Source organism: Scyliorhinus canicula, chromosome 10 (genome assembly GCF_902713615.1).
Source record: "Scyliorhinus canicula chromosome 10, sScyCan1.1, whole genome shotgun sequence".
In the NCBI taxonomy this organism is placed as follows: Eukaryota; Metazoa; Chordata; class Chondrichthyes; order Carcharhiniformes; family Scyliorhinidae; genus Scyliorhinus; species Scyliorhinus canicula.
The window spans coordinates 115,266,070-115,284,644 of NC_052155.1; the positions used below are offsets into that span (position 1 = coordinate 115,266,070).

The 18,575-nt window shown below is 43.1% G+C and overlaps 1 protein-coding gene across 1 annotated transcript in view; it reads left to right on the forward strand.

The window, feature by feature from the left end:
* The window catches only part of LOC119972613 (ATP-binding cassette sub-family C member 9-like), a 317,550-nt gene that overhangs the window by 43,717 nt on the left and 255,258 nt on the right, over window positions 1-18,575 (forward strand). The window contains 5 exon segments of the mRNA XM_038809604.1: window positions 1,748-2,427; window positions 3,833-3,942; window positions 13,117-13,189; window positions 13,897-13,953; window positions 14,053-14,238. Coding sequence (XP_038665532.1) covers window positions 1,825-2,427; window positions 3,833-3,942; window positions 13,117-13,189; window positions 13,897-13,953; window positions 14,053-14,238 — 1,029 coding nt within the window. The 5' untranslated portion in view covers window positions 1,748-1,824.

An 18,575-nucleotide genomic window follows, 5' to 3' on the forward strand; every position in this document is an offset into this window, starting at 1 on the left:
CAGGAGAAGCATAGGGCATCCTGAATAGTGTTCTTACAAGGAACAGATCAGTCCGAGGGGGAGTCGTTGAGGAGTCTTCTAGCTGTGGGAAGAAGCTGTTCCTATGTCTGGATGTGCAGGTCTTCAGACTTCTGTACCTTCTGCCTGATGGAAGAGGCTGGAGACAGCATTATCAGAGACCCCTCCCTTGTGGGAGGGGCCTCTGATAAACTGTCTGCCTTCCTGAGGAAGCGGGAGGTGTATGCAGAATCAATGTGGGGGTGGCAAGCTTGTGATGCATTGGGCTGAGTTCACCACACTCTTCAGTTTCTTGTGATCTTGGACCGAGAAGTTGCCATACTAGGCTGTGATGCAGCCGGAGAGGATGCTCTCTATCGCACATCTGTAGAGGTTTGTGAGAGTCGATGCAGAAATGCCAAATTCCTTTACCTTCCGTAGGAAGTAGAGACGCTGTTAGGCTTTCTTGACTGTTTCATCAACATAAGTGGACCAGGACAGACTGTTCGTGATGGTGATCCCCAGGAACTTGCAGCTATCGACCATCTCCACTTCAGAGCCTTTGATGCAGACGGGAGTGTGTGTCGTGTTACACTTCCTGAAGTCGGTGATCGGTTCCTTGATCTTTCCGACATTTAGAGAGAGGTTGTTTTCGGTACACCATGCAACCAAGTGATTTATCTCCCTCCTGTAGTCTGATTCGTCGTTGTTTGAGATATGGCCCACCACGGTCATTTCATTCGCAAACTGATAGATTGAGTTGGAGTTAAATCTAGCTACACAGTCATGTGTGTATAGGGAGTACAGTCGAGGACTGAGCACACATCCTTGCGGGGCCCGGTGTTGAGGACTATTGTGGAGCAGGTGCAGTTGCCTTTCCTGACAGATTACGGTCTGTTGGTGAGGAAGTCAAGGATCCAGCTGCACAGGGAGGGGTGCTTTATTTCCTTTGTTCCTGTCATTGGCTATTGTATACTTTCTGTGTCTGAAACTACTCTTGTATGTTTTCTTCATTCATAAATTTAGCTCAACAGATGACAAGCACTAACTACTGAGGTTGTGGAAGTGGAACCCAAGCCTATTTTAATAACAGCTTTCTTGTTTGCACTCCCTAACCTAGAAACAATGAAAAAAAATCTTTCAACTTCCTACACTAAATAGTGCATCATGTTATCTTGCAAATCCCGCACCTCTTCCGTTCTAACTAAAGCCTTTGTGCTTAGTCAGAACCTTTTATCTTATATGACATGATGACATGACATGAACATTCAGCACTGAGTCATATAGTGAAAGACTGAAAGATGTAATTCTCACTATTATATTTTCTTCTAATGATTAATGAATGACTCTAAGATCTTCATTGTTTCATTATATGATACACCTAATTTCAGGTAGTTGGAAAAGCCACATGTCAGATCAGTGTATTTTTTTGCTAAGAATTCAGAATGATGCAACTAACAGCTGACTCAGTTCCTGTTTAAAACTGTTTTGTTGAATGAATGTGTGAGCCTTCAGTGACCTCGTTTAACTTGTTCTTGGTATTAAAAAGATACTCTACTAACTGAAAGGCGGTCTGTCTAACCACAGACCACAGTAAGAGATATAAAATAACTGAGAAGCAAAGTGAGTGATTTAATTAAAGATGATGAATTCACTAAAGCAGTAAATAAAAAGTTTAAATTATAAAGAAACTAAAATACGGTGTGTACCAATAGTCAGTTGATTAACCATTTTCTTCTTCTATTCACAGGTTAAACCACATTACTTAAAAGATGAAGCTACAATACAAGTATTGCAATTGATGGATGCTGAAAGGAAGTAATCAGGATGGAAGATGCTTTTCTTGTATTCTGTGGCCTTGCCAACAAAAATAATAGCCTGAAACTAAACGAAGTGTCTTTCATTGAAGAAATTTGTTTCACTGAGGGCGTAAATCTCCTTGTACATTTGGGATTTGTGCTTTGTTCTCTTGTTGGCCTTATTGTGATTAAGTGCAGGCGGAGTTTCATTACAACGTTTCAGATTGACAGTGGCTTGAGAGGCTGGATCCATTTTCCGTGTCACACCATTCGATGGATATTAGCATTCTTCTACATCTTTATATCTGCCTGTTGTTTAGGAGATGGCATTTTGTCACAATTGTACACAAAGTTTGATAGGCCATTTATTTATATACCAGATGCAGCACAACTAGTCTCTTGTCTTCTTTCAATCATCTACTATCATGCAGCTGAAAGTGCAAACGCGCCCATGTTTTTGGTGCTCTTTATCTTCCACTGGCCTGCTGCCTTTAGCATTAATGTATTTAAGATATATCAACTATATTCACAGAAGTTCATCGTCACTGATTTGAATTTTCTTCTTGTTTGTATCTTGATTTCAATCTATGGATTCTTTCTCATTCTGGAACTCAGCATATTTTTAAAAAAAGTAAGTTCCTAAATACAACTTAAAACAAAAATTGTAATACATTTTCAAATCTAGATTATTTGGGGAATTGTTTGAAGATGTTGTATTAAATTAAATTACTTTGGGCCATTACACCAGCACTCAGTGGGCATGGTTGTAGGTGTGTTCATATTAAATCCTGCTTCAACTTGGGTTAGTAAGAATGGACGTTTTGGAACAACTGGCTCATTTACAGGAACAATGTAAGTTTGAGGGTATTCTAGGAATTGGATTCTTAACAACTCAATGTGGATTTAGTTGGAAAACTGCAACACCGATGCAAGTACTTGATTGTTTTTATGCAATTATCCTTGTGGTCTTTACAAATTGACTGAATATAGAAATTGTAACGGTGCTTTTATTTTTGTTCCTTGAAACTTTTGGGTACATATGTTAAATTGCTTTAGAAATTAAATATAAATAAAAGGCATATTGTATGTAATTGGATAGATAGATTCTGTCTGTCTGTCTGCATGCATGTAAGCATGTATTACATAATTCCCTATTTTCATGGAAGAAGTATTTGAACAACTTGTTTGGGGGATGGTGTTAGAAGGAGAAGAACCAATTTGGTCTGACTATTTTGTTCTTATAATGTATTTTTGGATTACTGACTTCACTGCATTAGTGTTTTGTGACTAGTCAGATTTGCAACACACTGACCCATAACTTCTGAACTGCAGGGTATCATCTGGAGGACGCTCCAAAATTTCTCTTGACACAAGAGTTGCATGACAATTGCCCAGGAAGTTCAAACTTCTTTTGGGCAATTGCCCTGCATTGGAAACCATCCAAAAGTACAATATAAATCACAAACCTAAAACGATTCTGACTGTCTTAAGTAATAGTTGCACAGAAAAAATTGAGGAATTAAAACCACATAACTCTCTACCCGCCCCCCACCCCCCCAACTCACCATAGGAATCACCATCTAACCCCCCACCCCCTCTGTCTACTCTCGCCATTCTCCTACTGTCTTCTCAAACCCTCCACCCCACTTCTCACACCCCAGCCCGACCCATTTACCTTGCAAACGTACTTTCTTCCTGGCTTCTCAAAGTGTTTAGACCTTTAACTTTACCTGCACTACAGCAATTGCTGCAAAAAGAGACATGGCTTCCCTCCCTCTGATTCAGCTGCCCTCAACAGAACGCCTCGAGATCCCGCTGCATAACATAATTCTCACTTAGCTTAAGTTTAGAAGGCTGGGCGAGAAAGGAGAGGCTTCATTTCAATGTAAGTAAAACAGGGGCATTGTGGCAGTCTGTCTCTGATTGACACTCCACAGAAGTTATGGGCCATTATTACAAATTATTTAAAATGCTTTGCCTATTGTTTAAAATTGTCAAGTTTTATGATGAACTAATACATAATTTATTTATTTTAGGGTTACTTCTGTCCAGGGTATTCCAGAGACATCCCACCTTTAGAATTACAAGACCCAGGGAAAAGATTTCACCAACCTTATGTCAATATTTTGTCGCAGATTACGTACACGTAAGGAAACGTGACACATATTTTCCAAATAAATTTGTCGTATACAGTTAATAATGGATAATGTTTAGTAGAATCCTTTCAAGGCAGTCTAAAAACTGGATTGTAATGTAAAGACAGTTTTTAGGATGAATAAGATCAAAATTGTTCCAGAATAATGGAGAGAATTTTTAAAAATGTGATTATTGTGGAAATAATGGAATTCAAATCTAAAAGAAATGCCTCCTCAGTTTATTTCAATGTCACAATTTAGTTAATTAAGGTATTAGTTTTGGCTAGATAGTAGTATTCATTCCTCCTCAGCCAGCAGGTTGTGGGTTGAAATCCTGCTCCAGAGACTGGAATACATAATCCAGGCTGACACTGCAATGTGATACCAAATGCCGCCTCCATCTTGGAGGTGCTATATATGAGTTCCCATGTCATATTCAGTGTTCAAAGACAAGTATTGATGAACCTATCCCTCAACCAACGTAACTAAAATAGATGATCTAATCAGGTGTATCTGCACCGCAAGGTCCCACAAACAAAAAAAATCAGCTGTCCTCTTTCCCTGCATTACAGCAGTGAACACTTCATAGATACTTCACTTCATAGATACTTGCTATCAAGCATTTTGGGATATTCAGAGTTCATGAAATCCACTATATAATTGCAAATATTTTATTTTGTTTAGTCACAAACCCAGTACCCTCTTAGAAATCCAAGACCACACCTTGCTGTAGTAAATTGATTTCTGGATTGTAAAATAGCAATTTTCTGTCATACTGCTATCTTGAGGGGTAAAAATTACCTATGATCTTATTGAATGGTGGAGCAGGCTTGAGGGGCCATATGGTCTACACCTGCTCCTAGTTCTTATGTTCTGATTAAGAATTTTGAAACATGGGCCTCACGGTAGCATGGTGGTTAGCATCAATGCTTCACAGCTCCAGGGTCCCAGGTTCGATTCCCGGCTGGGTCACTGTCTGTGTGGAGTCTGCACGTCCTCCCCGTGTGTGCGTGGGTTTCCTCCGGGTGCTCCGGTTTCCTCCCACAGTCCAAAGATGTGCGGGTTAGGTGGATTGGCCATGCTAAATTGCCCGTAGTGTAAGGTTAATGGGGGGATTGTTGGGTTACGGGTATACGGGTTACGTGGGTTTAAGTAGGGTGATCATTGCTCGGCACAACATCGAGGGCCGAAGGGCCTGTTCTGTGCTGTACTGTTCTATGTTCTATGTTCTATGTTATAATTTGACTGGAATTCAATAACCTGAGAAGGCAAAGAGTGACTGAAATGATTAGATGCCAATAAGATGTGACACACATAATTCATGACTGATTTTACCTTTTGAAGAAAGATCTTAATTTTATTTTAGTTTTTTCAGGTTAACTTATTATTTTGGAGCAATTTTACGCAGCAACACTTTAAAAAATTTTTTTAGAGTACCCAATTATTTTTCTTTTCCAATTAAGGGGCAATTTAGCATGGCCAATCCACCTAACCTGCACATCTTTGGGTTGTGGGGGTGAAACCCACGCAGACATGGGGAAAATGTGCAAACTTCACACGGACAGTGACCCAGGGCCGGGTTTCGAACTTGGGTCCTCAGCGCCACAGTCCCAGATCTAATCACTGCGCCACATGCCGCCCAACAGCAACACTTTTTTAAACTATTCTATTTTCTATCTGCTCAGTAATCTATGGTATTACATAAGAGGGGAAGGTGATGAGGGAAGTGCGGTTATGTTGCATGCACGGACTTTCAATAGGGGCTTGATAACATGGTTAGAAGCAGAGAGGATTAAAGGCGTGGAAGCCAAGTTGACAAAGGAAAGCATAGAGTAATGGTGAACACTTGCTTCTCAGATTGGATGGAAGTATATGGTTGTGTTCCTGAGGGCATTGTTTATATTATATATTAATGCTCTGACAATGACAGCATAATTTCAAAGTTTGCAGCTGATATTAAATTTGGAAACACCTGGACAACAAAGACTAATGAAATTAATTTGAAATGTAAAGTGATGTATTTTGCTGGAAAGAGGAGAACCATTATATTCAAAATGTGGCAAAGAATATGATTTCCGCATGAACTGTTGAAGCTTTGCAACTCAAAAAATGTAATATTAAGTTCAAGAAACATTAAAGGGTAATTGAAATAGATACAAATCATAAGATGCAGGTTTGTGATTTCCTAATATCTGCTCCTGGCGGGCAAGGCTTGCTCATGGGAGCTCACAATTAGAAAATTCATCCTTAAGTGGTTTTTTGAGTTGTTCAGATACTTGGTTAACAGTTTCATAGTTGTTGGGCTGGGTTTTCATGGAGTCGGGGAGACTTTGAGGCCCTCTAAATATGGCAGGTAGAACCCGATTCTAGGATTCCCAGTTCCATTCCTGGTGTCTCCAATTGTCATCAGTGTGGGATAAATGCGAGTATTGAAGAGGTTGGAGAACTCTGACCCTGCACTCCTGACCTGGTTGGCTCCATTTTCGTTAAGTCAGGCCAGCTTTCCAAGTACTCGTGGTGTTGTGAACCGTAGTCTGGATGAGGCAACCTTTTGAAGGGTATGCTCAAAAGGTTTCGCCCACACCTCCCATGCCTCACCACCTACCTCAATGGCACTTAATATATTCCATGTGGATCTATGCTAAGGCTTGGCTGAGAGCCTAGACATCCATTAGTCTTGTTGAAACATTGCATCTGAGGGAAAACAATGACAGCTTTTCTCTTAGATCTGTTTTCTTAATTGATTAATATTTATTAACACAAGATAAGGCGCTGTTAAGTGCTTGTCGTTTCTGCTATTGATACTTTAAAGGACTGGCTGATTGACTATTCTATAGGGCTGTATTAAAAGTGTTATCAATGTTTCTTAAAATGTTTCCACACATGCCATTCATTGGTTCTGTACAGAGTGTATACTGGATGAATGTGCATGGAACTTACCATATTTAGGAATGAAGAGTATGAGAGGCCTTTGGGGATGGGTAAGTTAGCATGGATTCTTGAGACTTGGTGGAAAACAGCACGCATGATATTACACCAAAATATCATAGATTTGATTCTCCTGAATTAGCTGCAGTTTGAGTGCTATAATTTGCCCTAGCACCCGAGGCTAGAGGGGATTTTTAAAAAAATCAAAAAGGGCACTTCTCCTGATCATTAGCCAGAGCACAACATGTGAATAATAGGTGAGGAGAGAATTGTGCTTGGCTGGACAACACTACTCCATCAAGTGAAGGTATGAGAGGCCATTGGGGGTGGGTGAGGGGCACATGTTGGCATGGAGGTTATGAGGGGTCATTGGGGCATAGGTTGGCATTGAAAGTATGATGAGCTATGGGGGATTTGTAGGAGAGTATGAGTTGGCATGGGGAGTGTTTGAGAGGTGAGAGCCAATGGGCCTAATAATAAATGAAACAACTGGGATGAACCCCAGAGTATCAAGGCAGGCCTTTTAACCAGCCTGCCTCAGTACTTGCCAGCTCCTGTGGCTTCCTCTAAACTATTTTTTGGGTGTCTGCACAGTACTCCAGTTAGCATCCACACCCCTAAAACAAAACTCTGCCTTCATCGAATAATGGAATCTCTACAGTGTCGAAGGAGACCGCTTGACCCATTGAGTCTGCACTGACCCTTCGAATGAGCACGTTTATGAATGCCTTATCCGCGTAATTCTTTTTTTCTATAACCTAACCTGTACATCCCTGGACATTAAGGAGCAATTTAGCATGGCCAATCCACCTAACCTGCCCATCTTTTGGACTGTGGGAGGAAATCGGAGCACCCGGAGGAAACCCACGCAGACACTGGGAAAATGTACAAACTCCACACAGCCACCTGAGGCCGGAATTGAACTTGGGTCCCAGTGGTAACTCTGGTTACTGTGAAGCAGCAGTGTCGCAAACTTTGAAATTTTGATCCCTCTACACCAAGGCCAAGGTGTTAATATATATGAGGAAAAACAAGGGCTGAGCGGCACTGTGGTGCAGTGGTCGACACTGCTGCTTCACTGCACTGAGGACCTGGGTTCTATCCTGGCCCCAGGTCACTGTCTTTGTGGATTTTGCACATTCTCCCCATGTCTGCGTGGGTCTCACCCCACAACTCCAAAAAAATGATGTGCAGCTTAGGTGCATTTGCCACGCTAAATTGTCCCTTAATAGAAAAAAAGAATTGGGTATTATAAATTTATTAAAAAAAAGGAAAAACCAAGTGCCCTAACACTGATCCCCTGGGAATCTCCACTACAAACTTTTCTCCAGACTGAAAAACATCAATTCACCACGACTCTCCATTTCCTCCCACTGAGCCAGTTTCGTATCCTTGTTGCTGCTGTTCCTTTTTACTTTGCTCACAAGTCTGTTGTGCAACATTGTATTAAATGCCTATTAGGAAGCCCATGGACATGACATCAACCCTCTCTGCTCCCTTTTCAAAAGTTATCGAAACACAATTTTCCATTAAAAACGCATGCTGGCTTTCCTTAATTAACCCACATTTGTTCCATTACTTTTGTCCCAGATTATGGTGTCTCGAACATGTTTCCCACCATTGAAGTTAAACTGACTGGTCTATATTTGCAGGATTTACCTTTACACCTTTTTTGAACAAGGATGTAATATTTGCAATTCTCCTGTCCTCTGACACCACCTCTGAGTGTAAAGAAGACTGAAAAATTATAGCTGGTGCCTCTGCAATTTCCAATGTCATTTCCCTCAGTATCCTTGGATGCATCTTCATCTGGTAATGCTGCCTTACCAACGTTTAAGTACAGACAGCCAATCCAATACTTCCTCCATTTTACCTTTAAACTCATCTAGTGCCTGAATAACCTCCTGTTTTACCAAGGCCTGGGTGGCATCTTCTTCCTTGGTGAAGACAGATACAAAGTATTAATTTAATATCTCACCTATACCCTCAGCCTCCAGGCGTAAATCCGTTTTTGGACCCTTATCAGCCCTAATCCTCCTTTTAACTCCCTTTTACTATTCATAAACCGAGAGAAGGCATTTATGTAAGCTACCAGGCTCTCTTCATACTCCTCCCTTCAGAAACGTACATAGAAAATAGAAGCAGGAGGCCATTTGGCCCTTCGAGCCTGCCCCGTCATTCATTATGATCATGGCTGATCATCGGGTTCTTTACCCTTTTGCAGGCACATTTTTCCCCAAGGCGGGGTGCGATGAGCTTGGAAATTTCTGACTCCTGTTACCACCTCTGGGATAAAAATTAAGCCTATTTATGCAACAATATGTCATCCAGTACAACTCACTTTCTGTCATGTCCCAATTTTTCAGTCATTTAACCAACTTTATTTCTGTATCACTGGTTGCTTTCAAAGTTTAGGTTTGTCCAGCATAACTTCAATAGTTAAACCCAACACCTACACAAAAGATGGAGAATCTAAATAGAAATAAAGCGGTGTTTTCTTTAAGATAAAAGCACTAACTTAAATTGTTTAGCTCCAGGTTTGTGCTTCCAAATGTTGTTCTATACACTGCTTACATTCTGTATACTTTAAAGTCAAGAGCATGTTAGGGGGGTATTTTCTGCACTTTTCTGAGAACGGGAATGGCGGAGGTGGTGGAGAATAGAGTCGGAGTCCCAAAATAGCCTTTACACTGGCAGAATTTCTCGTTGTGATTGTTCCCAACCCCTACCAGTGACATAACGGGAAACCTTGACTTTAAAAGTGGGATCTCATTTGTATCAGTTTAAATGTCATTATCAGTTGTTTACGCCTGATAGTTTCCCCTGCCATGTTAAATTGCTGCTCATTCACACATCACACATTAAGGGCAGCACGGTAGCATTGTGGATAGCACAATCGCTTCACAGCTCCAGGGTCCCAGGTTCGATTCCGGCTTGGGTCACTGTCTGTGCGGAGTCTGCAGATCCTCCCCGTGTGTGCGTGGGTTTCTTCCGGGTGCTCCGGTTTCCTCCCACAGTCCAAAGATGTGCAGGTTAGGTGGATTGGCCATGATAAATTGTCCTTAGTGTCCAAAATTGCCCTTAGTGTTGGGTGGGGTTACTGGGTTATGGGGATAGGGTGGGGTTACTGGGCTATGGGGATAGGGTGCAGTTGTTGACCTTGGGTAGGGTGCTCTTTCCAAGAGCCGGTGCAGACTCGATGGGCTGAATGGCCTCCTTCTGCACAGTAAATTCTATGATGATTCTATGATTCAATGTGAATTATGACAGATCCCCATGACGTGCACCCGGTGAGCAGAACCCACTGGAGATGCACAGGTGAGTACAGACCCTGGGTGGGGTGAGTCATGCCTGGGCAGCACCCGTGGCACTGCCTGGGAACAGTGCCAGGGAGTATTGGCTGGTCAGTCCTGGGGTGTGTGTTGCATGTTTTTTGGGGGTGGGGGAGGAAAGACGGGCGTTTTGCATGGTGGTGATGGAATGGGGGATGGGATGAGGTTTTTGAGAGAAGGGCTGAGGAGGGGTTCTATGGGAGGGGAGTATGCTTCACATTTTAGTAATTAATTTTTTCAAATTTTAGAATGCCCAATTATTTTTTTCCAATTAAGGGGAAATTTAGAGTGGCCTATCTACTTACCGTGCACATCTTTGGGTTTTTGGGGGTGAGACCCATGCAGGCATGGGGAGAATACAAACTCCGCACGGACCCGGGGCCGGGATCGAACACGGGTCCACCGAGAGGTGGCAGTTCTAACGAGTGCGCCACTATGCCACTCACATTTTATTCATTTATATTGTTTTTTTTGTTTAAAAACTGAAGTTGCTGCTGGTCGTGGGTGCCCCCACTTTCATTTCAGAGAATCGTAGAATTGCAGTGCAGAAGGAGGCCATTCGACCTATCGAGACTGCACTGGCCCTTGGAAAGAGCACCCTACTATAGCCCACAGCTCCGCCCATTTGTTTTTGCCAAAATTTCTAAAAATACAACAGGACAAGCCACCACTGTCTTTTTTTTTCTTCCTATTTTAGTTCAGAAATAAGATTATTTCTTATCCCCTGGAGGTGCTGTTTCATGCAGCAATGGTAATGCAATGGGAAATTTATTACATTTTGTCCCAGTGATCATGGTGTATGTGTAAGTCTAGACTATGATTGTTGCATGTTATTTGATTGAGAAGGGCCTAAGCTAAGCAAAATTATCTTCTCACCTATTATACACGTGTTGTACACTGGATAAAGATCAGGAGAAGATACCCTGATTTACTTTTTAAAATCTTCCTTAGCCACAGGAGCCCTGGGGTAAATTCCAGCACCTAAACTGCAGCTAATTAGTAGTGACAGAACCAATGAAATCGCAGCACAGTATTATGTGTGCTGAAATCTATTAAGTCTCAAGAATCTATGTTCGGACAACACCCCAAATTAATTTCTATTTTCTCACTTGTGGGATCAACTGCATTACAGAAAATCAGATTATTACAAAAAAGGCAATTTGCTTTCACTTTTGAATCAGAAGTCTATGGGTTCAAACTTGCTCCAGGTCTTTGTGCATAATTAGACTGTCAATTCAATGCAATGATGAGCAAATTAAATTGCCAGAGGAACAATCATTTGGTTGAGGCATTAAACTGAAGTCCTGTCTTTCTGTTATGGAGGGTGTAAAAAATCTTTTTTTTTTTTTGGAAACCTGGAACTCTTTTTTTTATAGAAAACATTTTATTGAGGCATTTAAAGTTTTAACATTTTAACATATTAACATTCTAAATAACAGAGCGGTCCGACACACGCAAAAACCCCACAGTAACATAGCCGACTTCTCCCTGCCCTAACTCCTAGCTACCCATACATTAGATTCCCTGCCCTTCGTCTCCACTTCCATGCCTCCCCCCGCCCTCCCCCCCTCCCCAACCCCCACTTCTGCTGACGGTCAGTTTTCCTTAAAGAAGTCGATGAACGGCTGCCACCTCCGAGTAAACCCCTGTATTGAACCCCTTAAGGTGAACTTAATCTTCTCGAGCCTGACAAACCCCGCCATGTCACTAAGTCACACCCCTGATTTTGGAGGCTTCGAGTCCTTCCATCCCAGCAAAATCTGTCTCCGGGCCACCAGGGAGGCAAAGGCCAAAACGTTAGCCTTTCTCCTCCCCAGCCTCCCGGATCTTCCGACTCTCCAAATATTGTTACCTCTGAACGCGGATCCCTGCCAAAATCCCCTCAGCTTCGGTCACGCCCAAAACATATGTACATGATTCGCTGGACTTCCCCCCGCACCTCCCACACCTGTCCAGGGACTGGTTTAGCACAGGGCTAAAGAGCTGGCTTTTAAAGCAGACCAAGCAGGCCAGCAGCGCGGTTCAATTCCTATACCAGCCTCCCCGAACAGTCGCCTGAATGTGGCGACTAGGGGCTTTTCACAGTAACTTCATTTGAAGCCTATTTGTGACAATAAGCGATTTTTATTTCATTTTTTCTTTTTTTCCCACCTCCTCAAAAAGGCTACTCATCCGGGCCGCAGTCATATGAGCCTTGTGGACCACCTTGAACTGGATCAGGCTAAGCCTGGCACATGACGAGGATGCGTTGACTCTTTTTACTCCTTCAATTCCTTACATATTTCCTAGACCCTCCCCTCTCCAGCCCCTGTTTTTGGCATCCCCTTCTCCTGTAGTCCCCTTAGAGGGAGGCGAGGGAAGCTTGGGACCTGCCTCCGGACAAAGTCCCTTACCTGCTGGTACCAAAATCCGTTCCCACCCGGCAGTTCAAACTCCTTCTCGAACTCCTCCAGGCTCGGGAACCCCTCCTCAATGAAGAGATCCCCAAATCTCTCTATCTCTGCCCTCTGCCACCTCCTAAAGGCCCTGTCCAGCCCCCTGGAGCAAATCGGTGATTATCACAGATCAGGGACCCCACCGACGTCCCCTCCAGTCTCGTGCTGCCTTCATTGCCCCCACACTCTTAGGGTTGCCACTAACACTGGACTTGTGGAGTAATGAGCTGGCGAGAACGACAGAGGTGCCGTTAACAGAGCCTCCAGACTCTTGCCCTTACAAGATGCCATCTCTACCCCTCCCCCACCGTATTGGAACTCCTAAAAGAAGAGCAAGAGGTTCTTGTGGTTCTCCCTGGTTAACATTCCTGCAGCACCCAACATGACCAAAAGCCATGTAGCTGATGGTTTATCCAATTTAATTAGAACGTTCTCCATTTAAGTTGGCCATCATATTTACCTTCATTACAACAATATATTCTATTCGCAGGTGGATTTCATGGCTTTTAAAAAGTGGTTACCAGGAGCCAATTAAGATGGAAGATCTAGGAGAACTCGCTCAGGTATTTATTATTTAATATTTGTTAGAGTATGGACTTGCTAGAAAGGTTCATGGGTAATATAGAAATGGAATTATGTGCATCTGATGTAAAAACAGTCGATAACTCTTTCAATTCTACTGGAGTTGGTGAAACAATGTAATTCCAAGCAAGTTGAGGTACTTTACGGCTATTTTTAGTCTTTTTTTTTGAATTTTTCCAATTTAGGGGCAATTTAGTGTGGTCATGTGTCATCCTACACACATGTGTAGGATGTGTGGTCATCCTACCCTGCACATCTTTAGGTTGTGTTTTCTTTTAGTCATTTCTAGCTGAGAGTGCTAAGGTCAATTTCATTCTTTCAATTCTAAATGTAATTAACATGTTGAGCTAATTATTTTGTTAGCACCATCATTTGAGTGTATCATTCTTGTTAGATCACTTTATATGTGTAGAAGGAATTCTATTAGTAAAAATGTAAATCCTGGAGTATTTAAAACAAAACGTAAATTGAAATTTTGAGATATTGCGCGCAAGTGAAATTAGTTCTTTGACTATTTGATATATATTTTTTGCATTCAATTCTCCCAACCCTGAAGGCTTTAAGTATGGATCCATTGCCATCTTTGGCTGCCTTATCCGAAGGCCGTTTTTCCTGTGTGTGTAACCATACTATTGGCAGTCTAACATTTAATATTTCCCAATCTTGTATTTGTATTTTTTTCTTTTAGGAAGAAACTGCATTGAAAAATTTTGACTTATTAAAGATGCATTATGATCAGCAAAAGGTAAGTACGTTTCTATGAAATATTTTGCAGTTAGATAATTGTGTGTATTTGTTCTAAGTGAGGATAATGGTGGAACTGAACGATTTGTATTAATTTTAGGAAAATAAACCTTCAGGAACAGCAGGATCACGAGATCTCGGAAAGGTTTATTTCAAAGCTTTTGGGGGGCCCTTCTTAATGGCAGCAGTTTTGAAGATTATAGGTGATCTAGCAGGATTAGGTGGACCACTCTGCATTACTGGCATTCTCAGATTTGTGTCTGCTGAGTCAAAGGAATCAGAGAAGGTAAGGGTATTTGTACGTTTCCCTGCATGAACCATACCTACAATTTATAATCTGGTCAGGTGACTCTGATGCAGAGATGATAATCTGGAAATCACATACAGAGCTAGCAACTCAGAGGTTGTGAGTTTTAACAGCAAGTTCAAAATTGAGTTCAACAATTTTGTTATTTTGTAGGCAGAAATATGTCCATGAAACTACTGGATTGTCATAATACCTCAACCTTTCATTGCTGTCTTTTGTGAAAGTACATTAATCACCTCTACCAGTCTGATGTATACTTGTATCCAATCGCAGCATGTAATTGACTTAAATACCCTATGGCATGGCTTAATAAATCACCTAAGTTTTTTTTTAAAAAACTCAAGAAAAAGGTCACAAACCTTTTTTGGGAGGAAATTCCAAAGCTTAAGGGCTAGATAGTTGAAGACTCAGCCACCAATGGTGGCGTGAAGAATGTAGGAGACTCACGAGATCAGAGTTGAAGGAAAGCAGCATTCAGGCTAAAAGTGGTGACAACAGTGAGGGGAATTTGAACGTTGGGATAAAAATTTTCAAATTGAGATTTTGGTAGTTGGGCGCCCATGTAGATCGGCAAGCACAGTGGTGATGGATGAATGGGACAGTGCAAGTTAGGTTACGAGCAGCAGAAGTTATATGAATTGTTATTTATTGAGGGTCAAAGATAAGAGGCTGGCCAGGAGTGTTCTATTTCAGAAAGCCATTTGAAGGATAGAACTAGAGCCAATCTATTTTTTAAAATTCTTTTATGGGATGTGGGCATTGCTGACTAGCCTAGCATTTTTATTGCCCATCTCTAATTGACCTTGAGATGGTGGTGGTGAGCTGCCTTCTTGAACTGCTGCAGTCCATGTGGTGTAGGTACATCCACAGTACTTTTAGGGAGTTCCATGATTTTGATCCAGTGATAGTGAAGGAACAGTGATGCAGTTCCAAGTCAGGAAAGTGTGTGGCTTGGAGGGGAACTTGTAGGTGGTTGTGTTCACATGCATATGTTGCTCTTGTCCTTCAAGATGTGGAGATGCTGGTGAGGACTGGGGTGAGCATAGTAAGAGGTCTTATAACACCAGGTTAAAGTCCAACAGGTTTGTTTCGAATCACTAGCTTTCGGAGCGCTGCTCCTTCCTCAGGTGAATCACCTGAGGAAGAAGCAGTGCTCCGAAAGCTAGTCATTCGCAACAAACCTGTTGGACTTTAACCTGGTGTTGGAAGACCTTTTACTGTGCTTGTCCTTCAAGGCAGTAGAGGTTGCAGGTTTGGATTGTGCTGTTGAAATAGCCTTAGTGAGTTGCTGCAGTATATCTTGCTACCACTGTGAGTCAATAATGGTCAGGAGTGGAAGTTGAAGGTGGTGAATGGAGTGCCAATCACACACTTTTACAGTTACTTACAGAGTTACGTCTGAAAAATAACTCCACTAACCACAGTTTGAGCAGATCAGTGGCACAGTGGTTAGCACTACTGCCTCACAGCGCCAAGGACCCGGGTTCAATTCCAGTCTTGGGTCATTGTGTCGAGTTGTACGTTCTCCCCATGTATGTGTGGGCTTCCTCTGTGTGCTCCAGTTTCCTCCCACAGTCCAAAGATGTACAGGTTAGGTGGATTGTCCATGCAAAATTGCCCCTTAGTGTCCAAAAGGTGAGGTGGGTTTACTGCGTTTCGGGGATAGGATGGGGGTGTGGGTCTAAGTAGGGTGCTCTTTCAGAGGGTCAGTGCAGACTTGATGGGCCGAATGGCCTCTTTCTGTATTGTAGGGATACTAAAATTCCGTGAGTCTGAATCAATCTAAAGGGACTCAATGAATTCCCCTTTAATGCACCACTTGCATACAATTAAACATGATTTCCATACAATTGACAAAGAGCGCTTTAGAATAGTTGATTATGGAAGTAAGATTTGGGCTTAATCTTGACCTTAATCAACATTTTTTGTTTGAAAAGATATTTTATTCCAAACGTAATCAATAACAACAAAACCACATTCCACCAAAACAGAGCTAACTTTGTACAATTTCCGCCTTTGAATTCCCTCTCTCTCCATCCCTCCCCTCGCCGCGATGGACAGCTCCTCAAATATCGTCATGAATGGCCTCCACTGTACCTCAAACTTGTATTCTGATTCCCTCAAGGCAAACTTGATCTTTTCCAACCCATACAGGTCTCCCAGCCAAGCTGCAGCCCCTGGTGGCGTATCTGACCTCCAATTCAAAAGAATCTGTCGCCAGGCAATCAGAGAGGCGAAGGCTGCGACATCTAACCAGTGCGGCACATGGTCTGAGATCACAATCACTGCATATTCAGCCCCTACGTTCCCCATCAGCACCGCCCGGTTCACAACCAAACAATCAATCCTGGAATGCACTCTATACATATGTGAGAAAAAGGAATACTGCCTTCCTCCCAGGTTTCCAAATTTCCAAGGCTCCATCATTCCCATCCTTTCCATGAAGCCTCCCTGCTCTTTCACCATTCTTAACCTTCCCATCGACTTAGGGCTCGACCTACCCAACCTCGGCTCCATTACACAATTAAAATGTCCCCCAATGATCAACTGGTGAGAGCCCAGGTTTGGAATCGCACCCAGTAACACCTTTACAAAACCAGCAACGTTCCAATTAGGAGCATGCACGTTTACCACCACCACCGGCCCCCCTCTAACACCCATAAGACCATAAGACATAGGAGCAAAATTCGGCCACTCGGCCCATCGAATCAGTTCCGCCATTCAATCATGGGTGATATTTTTCTCATCCCCATTCTCCTGCCTTCTCACCATAACCCCTGATCCCCTTATTAATCAAGAACATATCTATCTCTGTCTTAAAGACACTCGGTGATTTGGCCTCCACAGCCTTCTGTGGGAAAGAGTTCCACAGATTCACCACCCTCTGGCTCAAGAAATTCCTCATCTCTGTTTTAAAGGATCGTCCCTTTAGTCTGAGCTGGTGTCCTCTTGTTCTCGTTTCCCTACAAGTGGAAACATCCTCTCCACGTCCACTCTATCCAGGCCTCGCAGTATCCTGTAAGTTTCAATACGATCCCCCCCCCCCCCCATATCCTTCTAAACTTCAACGAGTACAGACCCAGAGTCCTCCACCGCTCCTCATATAACAAGTTCTTCATTCGAGGGACCCATCCCTTCTTCACTCTCGTCTGATCTTTCACCTGGAGATGCGTCTCCTGCAGGAAAACGACCTCCACTCTCAAACTCTTCAGGTGTGCGAACACCTGGGGCCTCTTGACCGGCCCATTCAGCCCGTGGACATTCCATATCACCGGAGGCATACGGCTCCACCCCCAACTAGTGTCCACCCGTAGGCTCCTCCTCGCCCTTTTCCTCATCTAAGCCAGTCCCATCGAAGATGGCCCCCGCCCCGCCCATGACCACACTCATCCTCCATACCTGCCACATCACATTCACTCCTCCCAACTCCACTTCCTTTTCCCCCACAGAACACAGGGCAACCATCGCAACCCCTCCCATCACTGCACTCCCACTCACTATAAATGCTCACTAGCGTGGCGACTCCTGCCCGAAGTTCCCCTTCAACAGCCCCCGCCACACAACCCATCTTAACTTGCACAACAGGTACCCGATTACCATAAAAAGTATCAACATATCCTAAAAAGCCCCCAAAATACAACCATTACAAAAAAAACATCAAAAACACAAAGACCTCCCAAAAAAAGTAGGAGGGGGGAGCAATCGCCTCTTTAAAAATTTACAACTCTTATCCCCCCCCCCCCCCCCACCCCCCACCCCCCACATCGGCAAACAAGAACAATAACAAAACCCAACTTTCAGGTACATAACTCCTCCATCCAAAGTCACCATTCAGTTCTCCCCCAATTTATGACCCCTGATAAAAGTAATTTGGCTCTTCTGGCATCCCAAAGTTATATTCCCGGCCATCAGAGGTTACCCAACGTCTGGCTGGATACAGCACACAAAATCGAATCTGTCGCCAGTACAGCACTGCCTTGGCCTTGTTGAGCCCCACTCGCATCCTGACCAACTCTCCTCCAATGTCCTGATATATCCGGACTTCCCTCCCATTCACAGACGCCTTTCACCCTGGCCCACCTCAGGTTCTTTTCTTTGTCCAGAAACTTGTGCATCTGGATAATCATTGCCCGAGGTGGTTCCCCCGCTCTCGGCTTCTGCCTCAAGGACCTGTGGGCATGTCCACCTACGGTACCTTGTCCAACACCTCTTTTCCAGCAAGCTGGCCAATATCCTCGCGACGTAGTTTGTGGTGCCCGTTCCCTGCACTCCCTCTGGCAGACCCACAATCCGCAGGTTTGGTCGCATGGACCTAA